This window comes from Musca domestica, unplaced genomic scaffold, assembly GCF_030504385.1.
Source record: "Musca domestica strain aabys unplaced genomic scaffold, Musca_domestica.polishedcontigs.V.1.1 12, whole genome shotgun sequence".
NCBI lineage: Eukaryota > Metazoa > Arthropoda > Insecta > Diptera > Muscidae > Musca > Musca domestica.
Window position 1 is genome coordinate 16,743,751 of NW_026712155.1, and position 18,503 is coordinate 16,762,253.

Below are 18,503 nucleotides of genomic sequence, written 5' to 3' on the forward strand. Positions count from 1 at the left end.
AAATATACTTATTTTTGATAAAACATTTTAAAAATGTTGACATACCAATGTTCCCATGCGTTGATGCATCTACTTATATTCTTCTACCATGGAAGGTAAAGTCATTTCAAACAAAAATATCCATCTCTGCATTTTCTGTAATGTATCTTGTCCAATTTTACTGTATAGAATACAGATTCCCATCTCTGATTTCTGTATATACAATGGATTTGTAAACATAAATTTTGACAACGACATGTTGTCAAAAAAAAAAAAAAATGAAAAATTGTAAACATATAACTACATGACTTTACCTTCTTAATGCTACCATTACCATCACCTAAATACAATATTTTTTCTAGTGGTAGTCTTGGGAGTATCAATTTTTGAATTTCGGGATGAAGAAAAAAATCTGTGAGGTTTCTTTTCACAAGTTTCTTCTAAATTAAAATGTTGTTATAAAAGGTGTTAGGATTAGGGTTTGGTAGCGTGTTGTTTTTGGAGATGATCGTTAAATACTTGGGTAATGAAATGAACAAGATGAATTACAGAAAATGCAGAGATGGGTACGCTTATTTGACCTTCTTAATACCTTCTTAATTTTATCATGTTTATGAGTATTGTTGAAGCGTAATAATGAGAACGTTCGACCTTAACAGAGAATTTACCTTGTCAAATTTCACTGTAAAGAAAACAGATTCCCATCTCTGATATGTGTGTATATAATGAATTTGAAAATATAAATTTTGACAATGAGATGAATAATTTCGAAGAAAAATTTTAAACATATGGTTATCTTCTTAATTCTACCATGAGTTTCAAGTAAAAAGTTTCAAAAAGAGTACATATTTTAGATTCTTGAAAATATTGTATAATATCAGTAGGTAGAATGTAGCTACCTATATTACACAATTTTTTTTCTTTAGTGTCCTTTTTTTAAGTATACACACAGTTTGTATTATCTTACATGCATTTCGACGTTAATGGGGAGGAAAATATAATAATTTTAGATAAAAAAAAATATGTTTCTCCTGTCTAAAATCAATTTTTTGGAATAACTCAAGATGAATTGATTATTTTGTAGAATTGTTTTTAATTTTTAGCTACAGAGTTAAATTTTTCAAATTCCATCAGATTAAAACTACTTTTATGGTTGTGTCACACCTTCCATTAAATTGGCTGTTTTTTATGTAAAACACGGCAACTCTTACATAACGTTGCCAGTCTTACCGTTGCTTTGTTGACAGAAGAAGAAACAGCTGTTTACCACCACTTGATTATTCGATTAATCGTAAGTCGACTTACCTATCCCTATGTACTGTACTACCACTTGATCATCGGCAAATATTAAATATTCACATATTTTTTTTTAATATTTTCTATAAAAAATTGTTAAAAACGTTGTTATGGACCCAAATTTGAGAAATGTAGGAAGAACTTATTCATATTTTCCATAGAATAAATACTAATAATTGTTATAATTAATTAAAATTACAGCTTAAAGATTTCCTTACATTATACAACAAAGTCACGGAACTTTGCTTTAACCGATGTGTGGATAATATGAATGAAAGGGATTTGGCCAAGCATGAGGTAAGAATCAACACAAACTGTAATTGGAAATTTAAAGAATAATATATTCCATTGTTTAAATATTCTCTTGCAGGAAACTTGTGTAAATCGTTGTGTGAATAAATTTGCTTTATTCAATCAAAACATGATGAAAGTTTATGTTGAAGTACAATCGGAAATCAATCAAAAACGTTTGCAAGAAATTGAGGAAGGCCAAAAAGTGATACAACAAAACCAGGAGCAACAACAACAAGCACAACAGTCACCATCCAACAAGAGCACAATTGCTGAAGAAGTTAAAAATGCATTGACCTCCACCCCGAAATTGTTATCGTAGAAATATTTACAAATTATGTTTATGAGTTACAGTTAGATGCTAGTGTTATTTTTGATATTGTTTAATTAAATTTATTTTCCAGTAAGAATGGATGAAATATGTCTTTTAGCCTTGATTGGCTTGCCAGCTGTTGGCAAAACCAGTTTCTGTAAATTGCTGTTACAAATTGAGTCAGTGCCCTTTAACGTTTGTCACATCTGTTATGATGAGTTCATTGACATCTCAGAGGAGAATCTGGTTAATTATAAAGAGCAAAGGGATAAGTTATTAAATACGTTAGATAATAAAATAGGGGCTTGGAAAAGTTTTAAAATTTTTAATGAAACTTTGATGAAATCTTGTTCTGCCTACAAGGATAATGGCAGGAATCGCTTATTAATATTGTGTGATGACAATCACTTTTATGGTAGCATGCGTTATCGCCTATACCAAATTGCCCGTAAATATGGTTTGTCATATGGCCAAATTTTCTTCGATTGTACCCTGGATTTGGCACTGCAACAAAATACTGTGAGAGAGGGATCACATAGAGTACCCGAAGAGGTCGTTACAAGAATGTATACAAAATTGGAAGTTCCAGACCTGAAGAACAATTCCTGGGAACAAAATACTTTCACTTTGGCTACTGAAAATTTAAATAAGGAATATATTTCTTTGAATTTAGTTCCATTTATTGTTAGAAATTTTGCTGTGCCTCTAAAACCTTTAGAATTTCCAGCTACATGTCCCACAAAACAATCTCAGGTCCATGAATTAGACTTGTTAATGAGAAAACACATAGGAACTGTAATTAGTAAGATTCCACCAAATGTAAATAAGAAACAAATTGCTTTAGTTTTAAATGATAGTCGTAAGGACATTCTTGATGATTGTAAAGCTTTGGAACACTTGGTAGATGCTGATATAAGGAACTTTTTACAGTTATTTGAAGGCAAAATTGAATCTGTTTTAAATGGTCATAAATTAGCTGAAGATAAATAGTAATAAAGAATGTTTTCAATAAAACTTTTACAAAAAAGTGCAATGACTTTCGTTAGAATAACAATGCTTTGGGGTCCCCGACAGAAGTCCAAACTTAAACATTTGTTAAAAAAGTGTCTTTAAATCCATTTCTTGATTTCTTGTATCGTTTTGTTTATTTTTGAAGTACATATAAACTACATTTAAATATTCGTATATATTCTAAATTCTTATTGATTTAAAATGCTTTCATCGCACTTATTTTTTTTACTTTATTTTATTTCATCTATTAACTAGAATATTTTTTCAATACATACTAAGAATGAGAGCAACTACAAAATACAACAAGTTTTTCATGTTTCAGTTTATTTTTTAATTAATGTAGTTGTTTGTGTTTTTTCAATCATTTGAGAATGTAATAAATTTGAGATATGATAAAAACGACTTGAGCAAATAAACAAACACAGGTGGGCAAGTGTAAAGAAGTTCGTTTGAAAAGGTTAATGACAATTACTTGTAAAACGGAAATGTATGTTGAACTGTAAAAGCTTCTTGAAGTAGAGGAAAGAAAGGGAGTCTCAAGAAGAATACTGTAAGACAGACTCAGAATTCTTTCAACAAAACTTTCTTTTGCTGCAATTTTGTTGCACAAGTTTCACCCGTGGTTTCTTTATTTGCCAGGTTTTTTCTGTACATATTTATATCTATTTTTTCTTCTTCGAAAATGGAGTATATAAGTTTGGAGAGTATTCTTGATAATATATGCTGGAAATATTCATATTTCATACAGACAATAGTAAATGTATTTTTCGGATAATATAATAAAAATATTTCGCTTTTTTCTCATTAATACTACAAATATTTACTCCAATGCCATAGACCACAATGTTGATGGTTAGTTGTTAACCAAAAAGAGATTCAAACAATGTGGGCTACAAAGGAGTTATATTCATTTCGATCGGCCTTTGAAAATATTTTTCCAATTTCTCTTGGCCTTTTTATATATTCATTTTGTAATATTTTTTTTTTTTTTTTTTTTTTTTTTGAAATCTTTCTCAACTATTTAAAATGGCAATGTTTATGTAATTCTGTTGTTTTAATAATATTAAATTTAGACAAAAACAAAAAAACTTAATTTATAGTATTGCGCTTTAGGTAAAAATCAAGGGATGTTGTTACTTCAAGGTGGAGAATTCCCCAAAGGAACACATTTTCAATTTGTAAAGATAATTTCTTCCATTTTGTTAAGGGAAGTAAAATGCACTTATTTTGTTTGTTTTCTTTTCTTTGGCAATGTCTAAATATATATAAAAAATTTGCACGCTTCGGAAAAAATGTGTTAGTATATTGTTTGTAAAAAAAATTAGTCTTTTGTTTTGGAATTTTAAACCAATTATTAATGGATATTAGTAACTAAGAATTCCCTTACATACATACAAGGAAATCCTTAGTTAGCCAAGTCTTTTTAATGTAAAATACATGAAAAACAGAAACTAGGAATTTAAACCAAAATCAAATTAAGACCAACATTGAAAACAAAATTTGAGTTATCAAACAAATTAGACATAGCACAAAAGAACAACGCTTGTCGGTCCAATTACCAAAAACATAAATAAACTTAATTTCTGTTAAAATCTACATACTACATATTTTTGGAGCACTCATTATATTGCGCAAGAACCATCTAAAATAAAAATCTTGTAATATTCTTGTAAATATGGGCTAAAAAATCTGGGGGTATTTTTTTTGTTTAGAATATTTCTTGGTTGTTTCTAAAACACATCACTTGTTCGCTCACTAGTGTAGTGTTAATACTACGGATTTCACGCTGACCAACGTGACTTTTGCAGATCGATTTGACCTTCCAATGTTTTAGCCAAATAGATGACAAACAATTGGATTAATGCTATACCCAAAGCTATGCCCGCAATTGCATAGAGATTCCGTTCAGCCCATACACGTACAATTTCAATGCACCCACTGGTCCAGATACGTTTACTGGCAGCAGCAACCGAATGGGCCTGGACCTCATAGCCGCACATGATATTAACCAAACCTGAGCTGATGTCAGTGGCATTAATACAACAGCTATAGGGCACCCCACATTTTTCCACAGACGGAGAAGAGCAATTGAAGTATTCATTTTTGCCTGAAACAAAACAACAACAAAAAATTAGTAATAGTCACAGAATGCATTTCAGCACATTATGTTCCGAACACATTGTGATCTAATGCATTTAAGTGTTACATATAGAATCCACTTACTCCAATCCTGATAGCCAGCATTACTGAGACCACAGCACTTGAACTCTTGCTGGGCAAAGTCAATAAAATTCTGCAAATCGGGATCATCACGATATGAGTGTATTATCTTATCTGTAAACGTCTCCTCCAGAAATGAATTCATATTTTGTGGGAAGACAAAACCCATTATTGCAATAGCCATTTCCATAAGGAAAAACAGTAGCAAACACATTGAATAGAATTTGAGCAAACATGTGTTTTCCCTCAAAGCTCCCAGACAACCGGCAAAGCTGACTACGAAAACCACAACTCCGGCAATCATTAGCACCAACGAAATATTCAATATCACATCGTAGAAACTTTCCAAACGCACCGACCCCGTCGATTCCCATTTATCTTTGAAGGCGTACAGGCCAATGGCCAGCAGCAGGCCACCAAACAGCCAGAAAATAAAATTCAACATGAATATCATATATTTGACACATGAACTCACATATGTGAAATTCTGAGAAATTCTAGGATGCATGTCGCGCACTTCGATTCCACAATATCCTCCACTGCCTATGTGATGTCTGTAGTTGCTCATCGGTAGCTGTGTGTATCTCAACGTTTTGTGTCTTTTCCTCACAACTTTTAACACAGATGGTATTTGTTTGGTTGTTCTAATTGGATGTGGCAGTCGAGGGCGCCTTGTAGCTTCCTGTCCTCGATTGTTGTAATAGTGTTGGGATTTCTCGCTGCTGCTGCTGCAGTTTCTACTTGACTAGACAATGCTTTGTTTGCTACGCCTTCTTTTTTGTTTCTCTTGCAAAGAAGACAAACTATAGCCTGCACTTGAGATTCTAATTATTTTCACATCATTGTGTATGTTGTTTTACATATTTAATTGTTTTTTATTTGTTGGTTTAATACACTTTGGCAAGTTTTAGCTTGATTTCTTTATAAAAATTCGATATTTTCTCGTTCGCAAGTGAATATCTCGGTTGGAGTTTCTTTTTGTGTGTGATATGTCAAATTAATTTCGTTGACAGTTGACATATGGCAACGTTGCTGAAGCGAGTGTTGCCAACCTCATATGGGATGTTTCAATTAAAGCAACGGCGTTTGGCGAAAAGCGACGTTTTAATGGGAAAATTGCTATTCCCTCCACCATTAAGTGGGAGGTTTAATAATTTTATAATTCTGTTTTCAAACCTTGAAATATTCTTCGGATAGTTTATATATTCGTGATCCGTGTAAATTTTCTTATTATTATTGATTTAAAGGTGTCTGCTAAAATAAGGATAGAGCTCGCTCTGTTAAAGGTGACGATGGAATTTTGCGAAGGCATTGATATTGTACAGACTATTTTAAATTTACAATATTACCAAAATAAAGCCAGTCGATGAAAAAAATCCTTCTATGAAATTACTTTGGTTATGTTCCTTTACGGCCAATAATCTTCAACTTACTAGAAACGTGTTACTCAAAATAGCAGCGCAATTCAAATTAGAGCCATGAATACATTCTACTGCTTTTGCAACTTTCATCAGTTTGAAAAATAGAAGAACAGAGCATTTATCTCCACCAATTCAGATAACGATTACTCTTTTTTTGGGAACCACCCTAATATTTACATTAGGTAAATATTTATAATCTTAAATCATAATACGACGAATGACGAATAAGACGATATGATATTTATAAATTTTGTGAGGTACCAGACTGAGTGGACCGAGGCTGCTCAGAAATAAAAAAAATAATTTTGGACATGTAAATTCCGAACATTTACCTCTTGAAATTACGATTTTCATTTATATATGCGCAATTGTTCCATACGACTCTAATGTTTACATTAGTCATATTTTTATAACTGGGGGGACTGCGCGACTGGCTGAGGTTCACTGCAACACAATCAACTGTTTATTTCATTCCGTAGTAACTATATCGGCTTGTGGATTTAGTCACTGAGAGCGCGTCCATAGGTCAATTTGATCGAATATTTTTGGACAATCTTTTTTGCTGCCAGACGACAACAATAATTTGCCACCCATAACATGGTGTTGTTACCTTTGCAATGAGAACGAACATTGTGCCGCTGCTCTTGATTGTTTGTGATAAAGTAAGGGAATGCTCTCTCTTTACTGCGCTGATAAGACAGAAACGAAAGTCTCAATTGCCGCCTTATAGCAATACTTGCAGTATTTATTAAACGTTCCTGGATTTCGGTCGGAAGGGTTGTAGAAGGCAATCATGAACATTTTGTTGCGTTTAATCGTGTTCAGTTGTGATCCTTTTGGATTATGGCGTCGTTTTCTTATATATCCAGCAAGGAATATGAGCCATAACATATACGATCGTCTCAAAACTAAAGCAGATCAAAAGGTTGATTCTATGCGTGAGCTGGTCTTGCGTATTGGATTGGTGGCATTTGTTGTGGCGCTGATAATTTGGACGGCAGTGTTTATGTATGCCTCGTTTTATTATGCATACATGCCGGCAATTTCACACACCCGTCCCGTGCACATGCAATTTAAGTAAGTTGTTGAGCAGATGAAGAAAGAAAAGTAAATTGAGATTAATCGAAATTTCCATTTTCAGAACCTGTCTAGACACCAGTTCGCCCTGCACATTTCCCCATGCCCATGTCTCGTTGACCAAGAAACAACAGCTGCTTATGGTGGGTCAATCGTACCGGGTAATTGTACAAATCGAAATGCCTGAATCACCACAGAATTTGGATTTGGGCATGTTTATGGTTTGTGGAGAGATGCGTGACATAGAATCAATGTTACGAGGCCACTCTTGCCGTTCGGCAATGATGCGCTATCGATCACCATTGATACGCATGATTTCAACATGGGCCCTAAGTCCTTTGTATGTTTTGGGTTTTAGAGAGGAATTCCAACGAGTATCGGTAGAGATATTTTCAAATTATTTGGAACAAAAACATCATCCCATTACGGATGTCTATGTGGAGCTGCAATCGCAAAAGATACAATTCTACACGGTGTCTTTGCATATTGTGGCCGATTTTACGGGTAAGTTTATACGACACTATATCTTTAAATTTTATTATTGATATTATACTTCATTGAGATTTTAAAGATGCCTGGAGAGAAGTAAGTGGGAATCAAACCCAATTGTTGGACTCGATTGCAAAGACGCAGGATATTCATTGTCATAGTGTCCATTTCTTTCTTGGTCTTAAATGAAATATGGTCAAAATGCAGCCACTTTTCCCAGTTTCCGACCAAGATATGGAAAAAAGAAGGAAGCGTAAAAGTTACGCTTGCCCTTTCCCAAATACTATTTTATCTATTATTCTTGTTCGATTGCAGGTGCACTTAAAGGAACCCACAAGTTCCTTTTTGCGGAGGATTATATATTTGGCAATTTCTTCCGATTGACCGAAATAGTAGAAGGGTACGGGTGAAGAGATGTTTTGCAATAGCCAGGAGCTAAAATCCACCTTCATCTGAATCATGACTTTAGAATCAGTCGCATAAACTAAAGACACAAAAAATCAAAGCTAATACAGTTTCAGAGTGAAACGAAATAAAGAGGCATAGATGTCGAACTATACTACTGTATAACATTATTAGGCATAAGGCTAGACAGTTATTTTATAAAGAAATTCCAATTTTCTCCCACATCCCTTTGGTGGTACAATTCCTCAATAATCATTCTTATCACCCTATCTACTTTTTCTTCTTCATAATTACACCACTTTTTCCTGCTCTCCTGTAAATCTTAAAAATCAAAGCAACCCTTCAAACAAATTTCAAATAGTATAGCTGGCTGCTGCAGCTACGCATCCTTTAACTTAAATATTACAAATTATAATTATCTTTTAATAATACGCAATTTTTCTTTTCTTTCTAGGTCTACGTTATATTATGCACAATTGGCCAGTCATGTCTGCCATAGTGGGTAAGTTTTTTTATTGTGGACCATATTGGCTATTATTTCATTAACATTACCCCTTCATTTTCCCCTTTCAGCCATAAGCACAAATTTGTTCTTCATCCTGGTGATATTCTTGCTAAGCTGGTATCATTGGTCCAATGCAACATGGATTGTAAATTTACAAAAGAAATACGAATTGTTTACACAAAAAGTTCAAGACAAAGCTGGGCGAGCTTTAGAGTCGCCGAAATATTCCTCTGAAAGTCTGCAAGATGACGATGAACTGGCTTTCCTAAATGATGACAAAGATATCGATGATATCAGTGCACAACAAAAAATGAGTGCACAACAGGGAACACTGCGTCAAAGGAAACTGTAATACGATACCGGGCCCTATAATTTCCATGGAGGAAATTACATTTGCTTTAAGACTCCAGGGTATTTTCATTATGAAAATAAATGCCATGGAATTCACAGGCACAAAATCTATTAAAGATTAATTCTTTACGTTTTTTGAAACTACAAAGACAATAATGAATTAAGAAGACTATTATAAATATTAAATATTTTTGTAAAATACACTAGAAAATAAGTTTTGTAAAAACTATTTATTAGCAAGCAAATAAATGCATTTTTTAAAGGAAATATGAAAACAATTCGTGAAAATTATCTTGATTCACTAAAAGTCTACTCAGTTTTGACCTTGACTGTTTTTTTTTTTTTTCCTAATAATGGCTATTGGAACCACCATCCAAAATACACCACTAAAATTTTGTTGCTTTCCCTTCCTAGATTAGTTGTGATAACAAGCCACTTGAAATACATTCAAAAGAAGAGATAAGACCATCGATTTTTTATGGTTCTAGTGTTAAACACCAAAACGTTTAATCACTTTTATTTTGGCTGTTTTCTATGAAAAGCTTATTCTATATCAAAATGCTTGTAGTTAGTTGGCGATTTTATATTCCCAATTCTTAATGGAAATATACCACACTACGTAGACTTTTACCCTCATGCATTAAATCGAAGGCTTCATTGATCTTATCCAATTGCATGGTGTGAGTAATGAATTCATCGACCAGTAAATCCTTCTTCATATAGTCTTCAACCAATTTGGGCACATCACGGCTACTCTTCCAGCCACCAAAAGCTGAACCCTTCCATGTGCGTCCAACAACCAATTGGAAGGGACGTGTTGAGATTTCTTGTCCCGAGGCGGCAACACCAATAATAACCGATGTTCCCCAGCCTTTGTGAGTGGCCTCCAAGGCGGCGCGCATGGTATTCACATTGCCAATACATTCGAAAGTGTAGTCGAAACCACCATCCATTAAATCAATCAAATAGTTTTGTATGGGTCCCTTGTCTTCAACATCCTTGGGATTAATGAAATCGGTAACACCGAATTTCTTGGCAACTTCAAATTTACTGGGATTAATGTCAATGCCATAGATTTTCGAGGCGCCAGCCTTTTTACAGCCCAAGGCAACGGCCAAACCTACAGCGCCTAGACCCCAAATGGCACAAGTACTACCGGGTTCAACCTTTAAGAAAAAATAGGTATTATTTCGAAATGTTTGAAATATCTTATAGGAATTATTTACCTTGGCGGTATTGAGAGCGGCACCATAACCAGTAGGAATGCCACAGCCTAGCAAGCAAACCTTGTCCAGAGGAGCTTTTTCATCAACCTGGAATTGAAAACATGGAAATTAACATAAATCTGGGGGAGTTTGAGGGGGGTCGATAGTATGATCGCTCTTTTGTGATCTATGTTGCTGCACAAACTAAAAAGAAAATTGACGAACTTATTTTAAACATAACCTAGATTTAATTCTTCCATAGCTAAATATTACGAATACGTTCAAAATGTTAGCCACCCTCCAACGCCACTGAAGAAATGTTCATTCCGTTTATATAAAATATTATAGCTTAGATTGTTTTGGATTTTTACGCAAGGAGTTCTCATGTTCTGAATTTCATAAAAAAAATCAAATTTAGGGGAGTTCTTAGGTTTAGAAATTCTAAGATTCTAAAATATACTTTGAATTTAATTAAATATTTTAATTTAATATATATGATGTGCAAATGAGCCTTTTTATTCTATCCATAATTGAACTCAAACGCCAAGCTTCTAATATAAGAAGTTAAAATTTTTGTTCGCAAACCTCTCTGATGCTGATTCACATCAACAAAACAAATTGGGGGGCTGGAGAAATATTGCCCTATCAACATAGATAATTATGCTTATCACGTATGAACAAATACTTCGCTTAGCTACTACATTCAATACATCACAATACAATATGCAAGTCATGCCATCATAGCAAAAACATTCGATACATATAGATCTATAGATCAAGACATAGTCTTTCATCTTACCTTAGCCAACGAGATATCAGCAACGACGGTGTATTCCGAAAAAGTCGAAGTACCCATAAAATGATAAACAGTTTTACCCTTGCAAGTAAAACGTGATGTACCATCAGGCATTACACCTTGACCCTGAGTAACACGAATCTTCTGGCACAGATTAGTTTTGGTACTCTTGCAGAATTTGCACTCGTCACATTGCGGAATGTATGTGGGGATAACATGATCGCCGGGTTTGAACTTGGTAACTCCCTCACCGACACTCTCAACAATGCCGGCACCTTCGTGACCCAAAACGACGGGGAAAATACCTTCAGGATCAAAACCACCCAATGTGTAGGCATCCGTATGGCACACACCGGTGGCAGTTATTTTAATGCGTACTTCATGGGCTTTGGGTGGAGCCACTTCGATCTCTTCAATAACCAAAGGTTTTTTGGCTTCCCAAGCTACGGCAGCTTTACATTTAATAACCTAGTTGCATTAATTAAATGGAAAATGTTGTTGTTATAATTATAGTTTTTATATGCTGATAAGTTCACTCGAACTTTTCTAGACTTACTTGTCCCTCTGTTGCCATTTTTTGCGGGTTCTGACGTCGATGATCACCGTGAGCAAATTGAACAAACAAAACCGACGAGTAAATTACGACCGGCTAGTGATGATAAAATATCAATAGCACAATATTACTGTTGGCGACAACAGGGTGATTCATACCATTCACGATAATAAACAATCGAAGGGAAGACACAACCTAAATAGGATGACACCATGTGGTTTTGTATTTAACTAACGGAAATATTTAATTTTGGAACTTTACTTTTGATTTTAAAGCCATATAGAGTAGTGCATAAAGAGTAGTGTAGTGTTATTCTCTTTTGGAGGAAAACTCTGAGAAGTAAACAGACGGAAACTTGCAAGCAAATAGTTGGTTTGTCAACAGAAAATATTTTGCCCATAATAAAAATGAATAAAGCACACAATGTTTACAAATGAGCAAAAAAAAAACATAAAACATTTAGGCTTGCTCTATTTAAAATAAATTGCTCTGCCCGAACTGCAAGAATTTAAAAGTTTTTACTATGATAACCGATTTTTCTTTTATGATATCGAATAAAATTGCAAATATACTAAATTCTTCTTGCAGGTTCTGGAACAGAGCAAATATGTTTTAAAATTGCTTGCCCAAACATAAATCACGGAAGGAGAATAAGTTATGCAGAACTTTTTTATTAACAGACGACTTCCCATAACAATTTTCAATAATTGCTACAAATTTTAAGGTAACTAAAGCACAGTAAAATAAAGAAGGTGACGTCCGTTTGCAACTTTTTCAAAATTATACATTTGACAACATCTCAATGTCAAAATGTTTATTTATAAAAACATGACGTATACACAGATAAGAGATGGGAGCCTGTTTTCAATGAAGTTAAGTTAGACCGGATAAATACAGGAAAATACAGAGTTGGATATTATTTTTATGCCCTCCACCATAGTACGGGGGTATATTATGTTTGCCATTCCGCTTGTAACATCTCGAAGTATACATTTTACACCCCAGAGAGTATATGTATTTGTGTTTTCTTTTTGGGGACTGTTATTCAGTTTATTATTTTAACATTAAATTACTTAATTCGATTCAATGGTTGATAAAAATGTGGTGTGCACTACAACATTGCCGACAGTAAAAGAGACCGATCAATCCTTGATTTTAAGCAAGTTCCTAAAAACATGCACTTTTTATACCCTCCACCATAGTATGGAGGGTATGTTAAGTTAAGTCCATTGGTAACTGCTCGAAATATACATTTTAGACCCCACAAAGTATATATGTATATTCTTGATCAGCATAAAATTCTATGTCGATTTTGCAATGTCCGTCCGACTGTGGAAATTACTCTAGCTTCCGAACGAAATGAAGTAGGTTGATAACATTCCTCTCAAATGTAAATTATGTCAGCAGGACTTTTGGTATTGAAAGTGGGCCATGTAGGTCAACGTTTTGGTATAGCCCCCATATAAGGGCACCTCCCGATATTCGGTATTTTGATGATTTAAGCGACATTGTTCACCGGAATTGTTTCAAATTTGGTATTTGAAGTTCGTGACGAATACTACAGCATAGGACAGAAAATTGTCTGTGCAGGTCCAAGTCTTTGTATAACCCCCATATAGCGGCACCTCCCGATATTCGGTATTTTGATGATTTTAGCGACATTGTTCACCAGAATTGTTTCAAATTTGGTATTTGAAGTTCGTAATGGACTCTACAGCCTCAGATAAAAAATTGCCTGTACAGGTTTACGTTTTGGTATAACCCCCATATAATGGTATATCACTATGTCCGGTATTTGAATGATTTTAGCTATATTATTCACCGATTTTTTTTTTCAAATTTAGCTTTTGAATATTGCAATGGCTTATGACCAAAGTTGCCACGGCGCCGTATAGACCTAATATAACGGCTACGTTCGGCTTTTTTAAGATTTTAACAGAATTTTTAACGGAATTTATTTTGATGTTGCAAAGTGGTCAATCCCTTCATTTATTTTTTTGAAAATTGCCAAATTCGGCGAAACTTGCAGCATTTTTACTTGTAATAATTTGAGGTTAACTTGATTAAAATGTACCATGATTGGTAAATCGAGGAACAAAATCGTTAAATTAAGCAAATAATTCTGAACCCTATTTATGGCAAATATGAATTTTTCAGCTCAATCATGAATAGCTGCATTGAATTATATTCCCAAGCCTTTTTCTTGAGAGTTCATTTCACCAATCATTAATAATTGTGGAGAAATAACTTGCGAATGTGGCAACACTAATGGGTCTTTTTCGTACCTAGTGTCTCCTATTTGTTGGGCAAATTTGTTGGCTTATGTTTCTTATAACAGTAAAGCAACTTAAATAAATAAATTAGCAAATGTGCAGATTAAAATACATGTGTTGTATGTTCATAGGTGTTTACCGCTCTCTTAGCAACAATTGCCTGTTACGAAGGCTATTAATTATCAGTGGAAATATTCCTAATAAACTCCACGATTTTGGTTGTGATGTTGATTGAAAAAATATTCTGCAAAAGTATCCACCAATACATTTGATCAACTTAACTTGTCATTGCTAAATGACTTACTCTAGATAATTGTGTAACCCTAATTATGATTGTTTCCATTTGCAATCTTAACCCCCAACTAGCTGGTGACAATACGATTACCTTACGATTACCTTACGTAACGCAGCAATAGTTCACAATATTGTTTCACATCCCACCCCCTTGTACATAACCTCAAAAACAAACGTTTGGACTTTTCTGCCAATGCTCACAAGTCTGTTGGTTAGACTTGGAAACATGATTGCTCTATTCTTGTATTCATCGGGGTATATTTTCGGTAAATAAGCCTGGAAGCTGTTTTGGTATTTGGGTGCTTAAGAAAACCTTCAGCTTGTGTATATGAGGGTCGTCTGATGTTTGTTGCTAACAATGGTTTCATTTGTTCTCCCTCTCTCTCACACTCTCTGCCTATCGATATGAGTCGGGATGTGTGAGTGTGTGAATGCATTCCCATGAAATGCCTAGCCATGGCAAACGAACTGACTCAACTATTGCTGCTGCTACCACTTCTACTGTGTAAAATCCTTTTTACCGCAAAACGGAAACGGATGTTAACAAATAGCCAACGGAAATTATGCTGATTAGAATGCCAGGAGGCAGAAATTTAAACGTGTTACTACTGCCACTACTGCCTAGCTTTTGCCCAATGCCAATGTTAGGCAATGACGATAATGTAGGTTCTGTCGCACATACACACACACAAACATACGAACATACATAATTATGCCATTGTTGGTGGGGTGAGTGGTAATTTCAATGTAGCCATGAAATCCTAGAAATTCAAGGCAATAGGAATAATAAGAAGGACATTCCTATGGGCTATCAAACTGGAGACAAAGGGATATGCCATGGGGTAACTGTTGTGTTTGTTGGTATTCGAAAAGAGACGCCACCTTGCCCTAATTAAATCGCCCGGTTAATTTGATCATCGTGAACTTTTAACCCAACTCTCGAATACATTTCTATTTGCTACTTCAACAAACCGAATGACATCTAAATGCCCGAGAATCTCTAGTATTGTCAGACGACCATAAAACACAAGTTTGTTTACCAACTAACCAGGTGTTTATCTTCTCGATGTAAGTGGATATTTGAAAATAAGGATAATTTTTGAAATGTGTTCAGAGACGATATCCTGGGTTGATTATTTCTTTAAATCCATTTTTTATGGTCAGTTGGTCCTTGAGAAGTATTCTTTAAAAAATCCACTTTTTATGGTCAGTTGGTCCTTGAAAAATATTGTTTAAAAATCCACGTTTAATGGTCTATTGATCCTTGAAAAACAGTATTTAAAAATCCACGTTTGTTTGTCTATGGGTCCTTGAAAAATATTCTTTAAAAAATCCACTTTTTATGGTCAGTTGGTCCTTGAAAAATATTGTTTAAAAATCCACGTTTAATGGTCTATTGATCCTTGAAAAACAGTATTTAAAAATCCACGTTTGTTTGTCTATGGGTCCTTGAAAAATATTCTTTAAAAAATCCACATTTAATGGTCTGTTGGTCCTTGAAAAATATTCTTTAAAAATCCACGTTTAATGGTCTATTGATCCTTGAAAAATAGTATTTAAAAATCCACGTTTGTTTGTCTATGGGTCCTTGAAAAATAATCTTTAAAAAATCCACATTTAATGGTCAGTTGGTCCTTGAAAAATATTCTTTAAAAAATTCACGTTTCATGGTCTGTTGGTCCTTGAAAAATATTCTTTAAAAAATCCACGTTTCATGGTCTGTTGGTCCTTGAAAAATATTCTTTAAAAAATCCAGGTTTCATGGTCTGTTGGTCCTTGAAAAATATTCTTTAAAAAATCCAGGTTTCATGGTCTGTTGGTCCTTGAAAAATATTCTTTAAAAAATCCAAGTTTCAGGGTCTGTTGGTCCTTGAAAAATATTCTTTAAAAAATCCACGTTTCATGGTCTGTTGGTCCTTGAAAAATATTCTTTAAAAATCCACGTTTATTGATCTGTTGGTCTTTAAAAAATATTCTTTAAAAAATCCACGTTTATTGGTCTTTTGGTCCAGAGAAAATATTCCATTGGTCCCATCTAAGGCTCAAACAATCCTCCTCTTTTCATATGACCCATTTCTGTAATATCTGGTGCCTTATTGGAATCCCATTGATATGGAATTCATTCCGCCACTTCAATTATTAGTGTTATTATAAGTAATTAACAAAACTTTCAACTTCCCCTCCTCCCACCCTCTGCACATTGAAATTACCAACAAATGTTCCAATTATTTATAGTTCCGAATGAAAACGAAATTAAGAATATTTTTCCACTTAACGAAAATTGCCAGAAAAAAAAAACAAAACAGTGCAAACGGAAAGCCATACATGTCGATGTTTGCCAGGATGCATCAGGATATATTTCCACTCACATGCCTCGCAAATTTTTGCCAAAAAAAGCCTCAACTTCACGATAGCGCGCACTTCAAGGTAGAATCTAGAAAATTGCCAACAGCACTTTAAGAGCATTCAAGTGCAGAACAATGGAGAAGGAACAAAACAACAAATTGAGAAAACGAAACGAATTGTATGGGAATAATAAAAACAATGGAGAGAACAGGCGAATGGTAAGAAAACAAAACAAACAAAAATGAAAGGAAGGCATTAAAAAAACAACAACAGCAAAATATCATTTGAAAGAAAAAGTTTTAGATTGCTTTCTTGACAATGTTAGGAATACAGACACACATACCTACATGGTAGAATGCAGAGGTGTGATGGTGGGGGGATCAGCACCACACTCGATCAAAAAAAATTATTTCAGAATTCAGAACTGGAATCTTGGATTTTTTAAAGAATATTTTTCAAGGACCAATAGAGCATTAAACGTGGATTTTTTAAAGAATATTTTTCAAGGACCAATATATCATTAAATGTAGATTTTTTAAAGAATGTTTTTCCAGGACCAAGAGACCAATAAACTTGGATTTTTTAAAGAATGTTTTTCCAGGACCAAGAGACCAATAAACTTGGATTTTTTAAAGAATGTTTTTCCAGGACCAAGAGACCAATAAACGTGGATTTTTTAAGAACGTTTTTCCAGGACCAAGAGACCAATAAACGTGGATTTTTTTAAGAATGATTTTTCCAGGATCAAGAGACCAATAAACGTGGATTTTTTAAGAATGTTTTTCCAGGACCAAGAGACCAATAAACGTGGATTTTTTTAAGAATGATTTTTCCAGGACCAAGAGACCAATAAACGTGGATTTTTTAAGAATGTTTTTCCAGGACCAAGAGACCAATAAACGTGGATTTTTTAAAGAATATTTTTCAAGGACCAATAGTCCTTCATACCTGGATTTTTTAAAGAATATTTTCAAGGACCAATAGTCCTTTAAACCTGGATTTTTAAAGAATTTTTTTTAAGGACCAATAGTCCTTTAAACCTGGACTTCTTGAAGAATACTTTTCAAGGACCAATAGTCCTTTAAACCTGGACTTCTTGAAGAATATTTTTCAAGGATTTTCCAGAATATTTCTGAGAATTGTTAAAGGATGACCAGAATTGCATTCGTGGCTCTAAGTGTCAATTGAAAAATATTTTTTGCAGGACTCCTGAAGCCTAAACCCCCTTCCTAATTTCCATTTATGACTCCAACACCCCTGCCCTTAAGTTTTGCATTATTTGCCAATGTCTATATGTGTTGTGCGTGTTTGTATGTGTGTGTGTGTGTAGATGCAGGGATATGAATTTGCCTCGTTGCCACCAACAATTATAATTTCAATTTAAATGGTATTTGTGCCAAATTGGCAAACAAACAAAACAATGGCAAAACAGAGTAGAACAGAACCGGCCACAGTAATCAGCCAGCCAAACCAAATAATAGCAACAGCAATGGCGCTTCCGGAAACCCACATTGCAGTTATTGTGAAGTTGTTGGTCGAATGCAAACAAAACACACACAAATATACATCCGCACACACACACACGTAGTGCAGCAAAAAGAGAGCCCGCTTTAAACGACTTCATCAAATGTTGACTTTAAATGTTCAACATTCTGATCGTTAGTTTAAAGCGGTGTTA

General features: G+C 34.2%; 5 protein-coding genes across 5 annotated transcripts; 3 read left to right on the forward strand and 2 right to left on the reverse strand.

The window, feature by feature from the left end:
• The first annotated feature begins 1,285 nt into the window (after nt 1–1,285).
• Nucleotides 1,286–1,976, forward strand: LOC101887756 (mitochondrial import inner membrane translocase subunit Tim10B). Its single transcript, XM_005188073.4, has 3 exons — nt 1,286–1,406; nt 1,477–1,572; nt 1,646–1,976. The coding sequence occupies exons 1-3, from the start codon at nt 1,386–1,388 to the stop codon at nt 1,886–1,888; spliced, it is 360 nt and encodes a 119-aa protein (XP_005188130.2). The 5' UTR covers nt 1,286–1,385; the 3' UTR covers nt 1,889–1,976.
• LOC101887591 (L-seryl-tRNA(Sec) kinase) lies at nt 1,976–3,549 on the forward strand. The gene has a single exon (XM_005188072.4). The coding sequence runs from the start codon at nt 1,976–1,978 to the stop codon at nt 2,867–2,869; it is 894 nt and encodes a 297-aa protein (XP_005188129.2). The 3' UTR covers nt 2,870–3,549.
• On the reverse strand, nt 3,195–6,114 carry LOC101887919 (tetraspanin-33). The gene is made up of 2 exons (XM_005188074.4): nt 5,114–6,114; nt 3,195–4,997 (listed from the first exon to the last, which is right to left on the reverse strand). Exons 1-2 carry the CDS (start codon nt 5,676–5,678, stop codon nt 4,672–4,674), a joined length of 891 nt encoding a protein of 296 aa, XP_005188131.2. The 5' UTR covers nt 5,679–6,114; the 3' UTR covers nt 3,195–4,671.
• Nucleotides 6,115–6,943: 829 nt separating this feature from the next.
• LOC101888091 (seipin) lies at nt 6,944–9,625 on the forward strand. Its single transcript, XM_005188075.4, has 4 exons — nt 6,944–7,608; nt 7,673–8,112; nt 8,957–9,004; nt 9,076–9,625. The coding sequence occupies exons 1-4, from the start codon at nt 7,325–7,327 to the stop codon at nt 9,357–9,359; spliced, it is 1,056 nt and encodes a 351-aa protein (XP_005188132.1). The 5' UTR covers nt 6,944–7,324; the 3' UTR covers nt 9,360–9,625.
• A 205-nt stretch (nt 9,626–9,830) lies between these two features.
• LOC101888268 (alcohol dehydrogenase class-3) lies at nt 9,831–12,067 on the reverse strand. Its single transcript, XM_005188076.4, has 4 exons — nt 11,916–12,067; nt 11,363–11,827; nt 10,585–10,671; nt 9,831–10,524 (listed from the first exon to the last, which is right to left on the reverse strand). Exons 1-4 carry the CDS (start codon nt 11,931–11,933, stop codon nt 9,955–9,957), a joined length of 1,140 nt encoding a protein of 379 aa, XP_005188133.1. The 5' UTR covers nt 11,934–12,067; the 3' UTR covers nt 9,831–9,954.
• Nucleotides 12,068–18,503: the final 6,436 nt, after the last annotated feature.

Excerpts from the sequence above, each read along its gene's own strand:
- LOC101887756 (XM_005188073.4), top strand. The coding sequence starts at position 1,386 with ATGGACCCAAATTTGAGAAAT. Across the intron at positions 1,407-1,476 it reads TGGACCCAAATTTGAGAAAT|CTTAAAGATTTCCTTACATT; the intron begins GTAGGAAGAACT and ends TTAAAATTACAG. Across the intron at positions 1,573-1,645 it reads GGGATTTGGCCAAGCATGAG|GAAACTTGTGTAAATCGTTG; the intron begins GTAAGAATCAAC and ends ATTCTCTTGCAG.
- LOC101887591 (XM_005188072.4), top strand. The coding sequence starts at position 1,976 with ATGGATGAAATATGTCTTTTAGCCTTGATTGGCTTGCCAGCTGTTGGC.
- LOC101887919 (XM_005188074.4), bottom strand. The coding sequence starts at position 5,678 with ATGAGCAACTACAGACATCACATAGGCAGTGGAGGATATTGTGGAATC. Across the intron at positions 4,998-5,113 it reads TGCTGGCTATCAGGATTGGA|GCAAAAATGAATACTTCAAT; the intron begins GTAAGTGGATTC and ends GTTTTGTTTCAG.
- LOC101888091 (XM_005188075.4), top strand. The coding sequence starts at position 7,325 with ATGAACATTTTGTTGCGTTTAATCGTGTTCAGTTGTGATCCTTTTGGA. Across the intron at positions 7,609-7,672 it reads CCCGTGCACATGCAATTTAA|AACCTGTCTAGACACCAGTT; the intron begins GTAAGTTGTTGA and ends TTCCATTTTCAG. Across the intron at positions 8,113-8,956 it reads TATTGTGGCCGATTTTACGG|GTCTACGTTATATTATGCAC; the intron begins GTAAGTTTATAC and ends TTTTCTTTCTAG.
- LOC101888268 (XM_005188076.4), bottom strand. Across the intron at positions 10,672-11,362 it reads CTGATATCTCGTTGGCTAAG|GTTGATGAAAAAGCTCCTCT; the intron begins GTAAGATGAAAG and ends TTTCAATTCCAG. Across the intron at positions 10,525-10,584 it reads CCGCTCTCAATACCGCCAAG|GTTGAACCCGGTAGTACTTG; the intron begins GTAAATAATTCC and ends TTTTTCTTAAAG.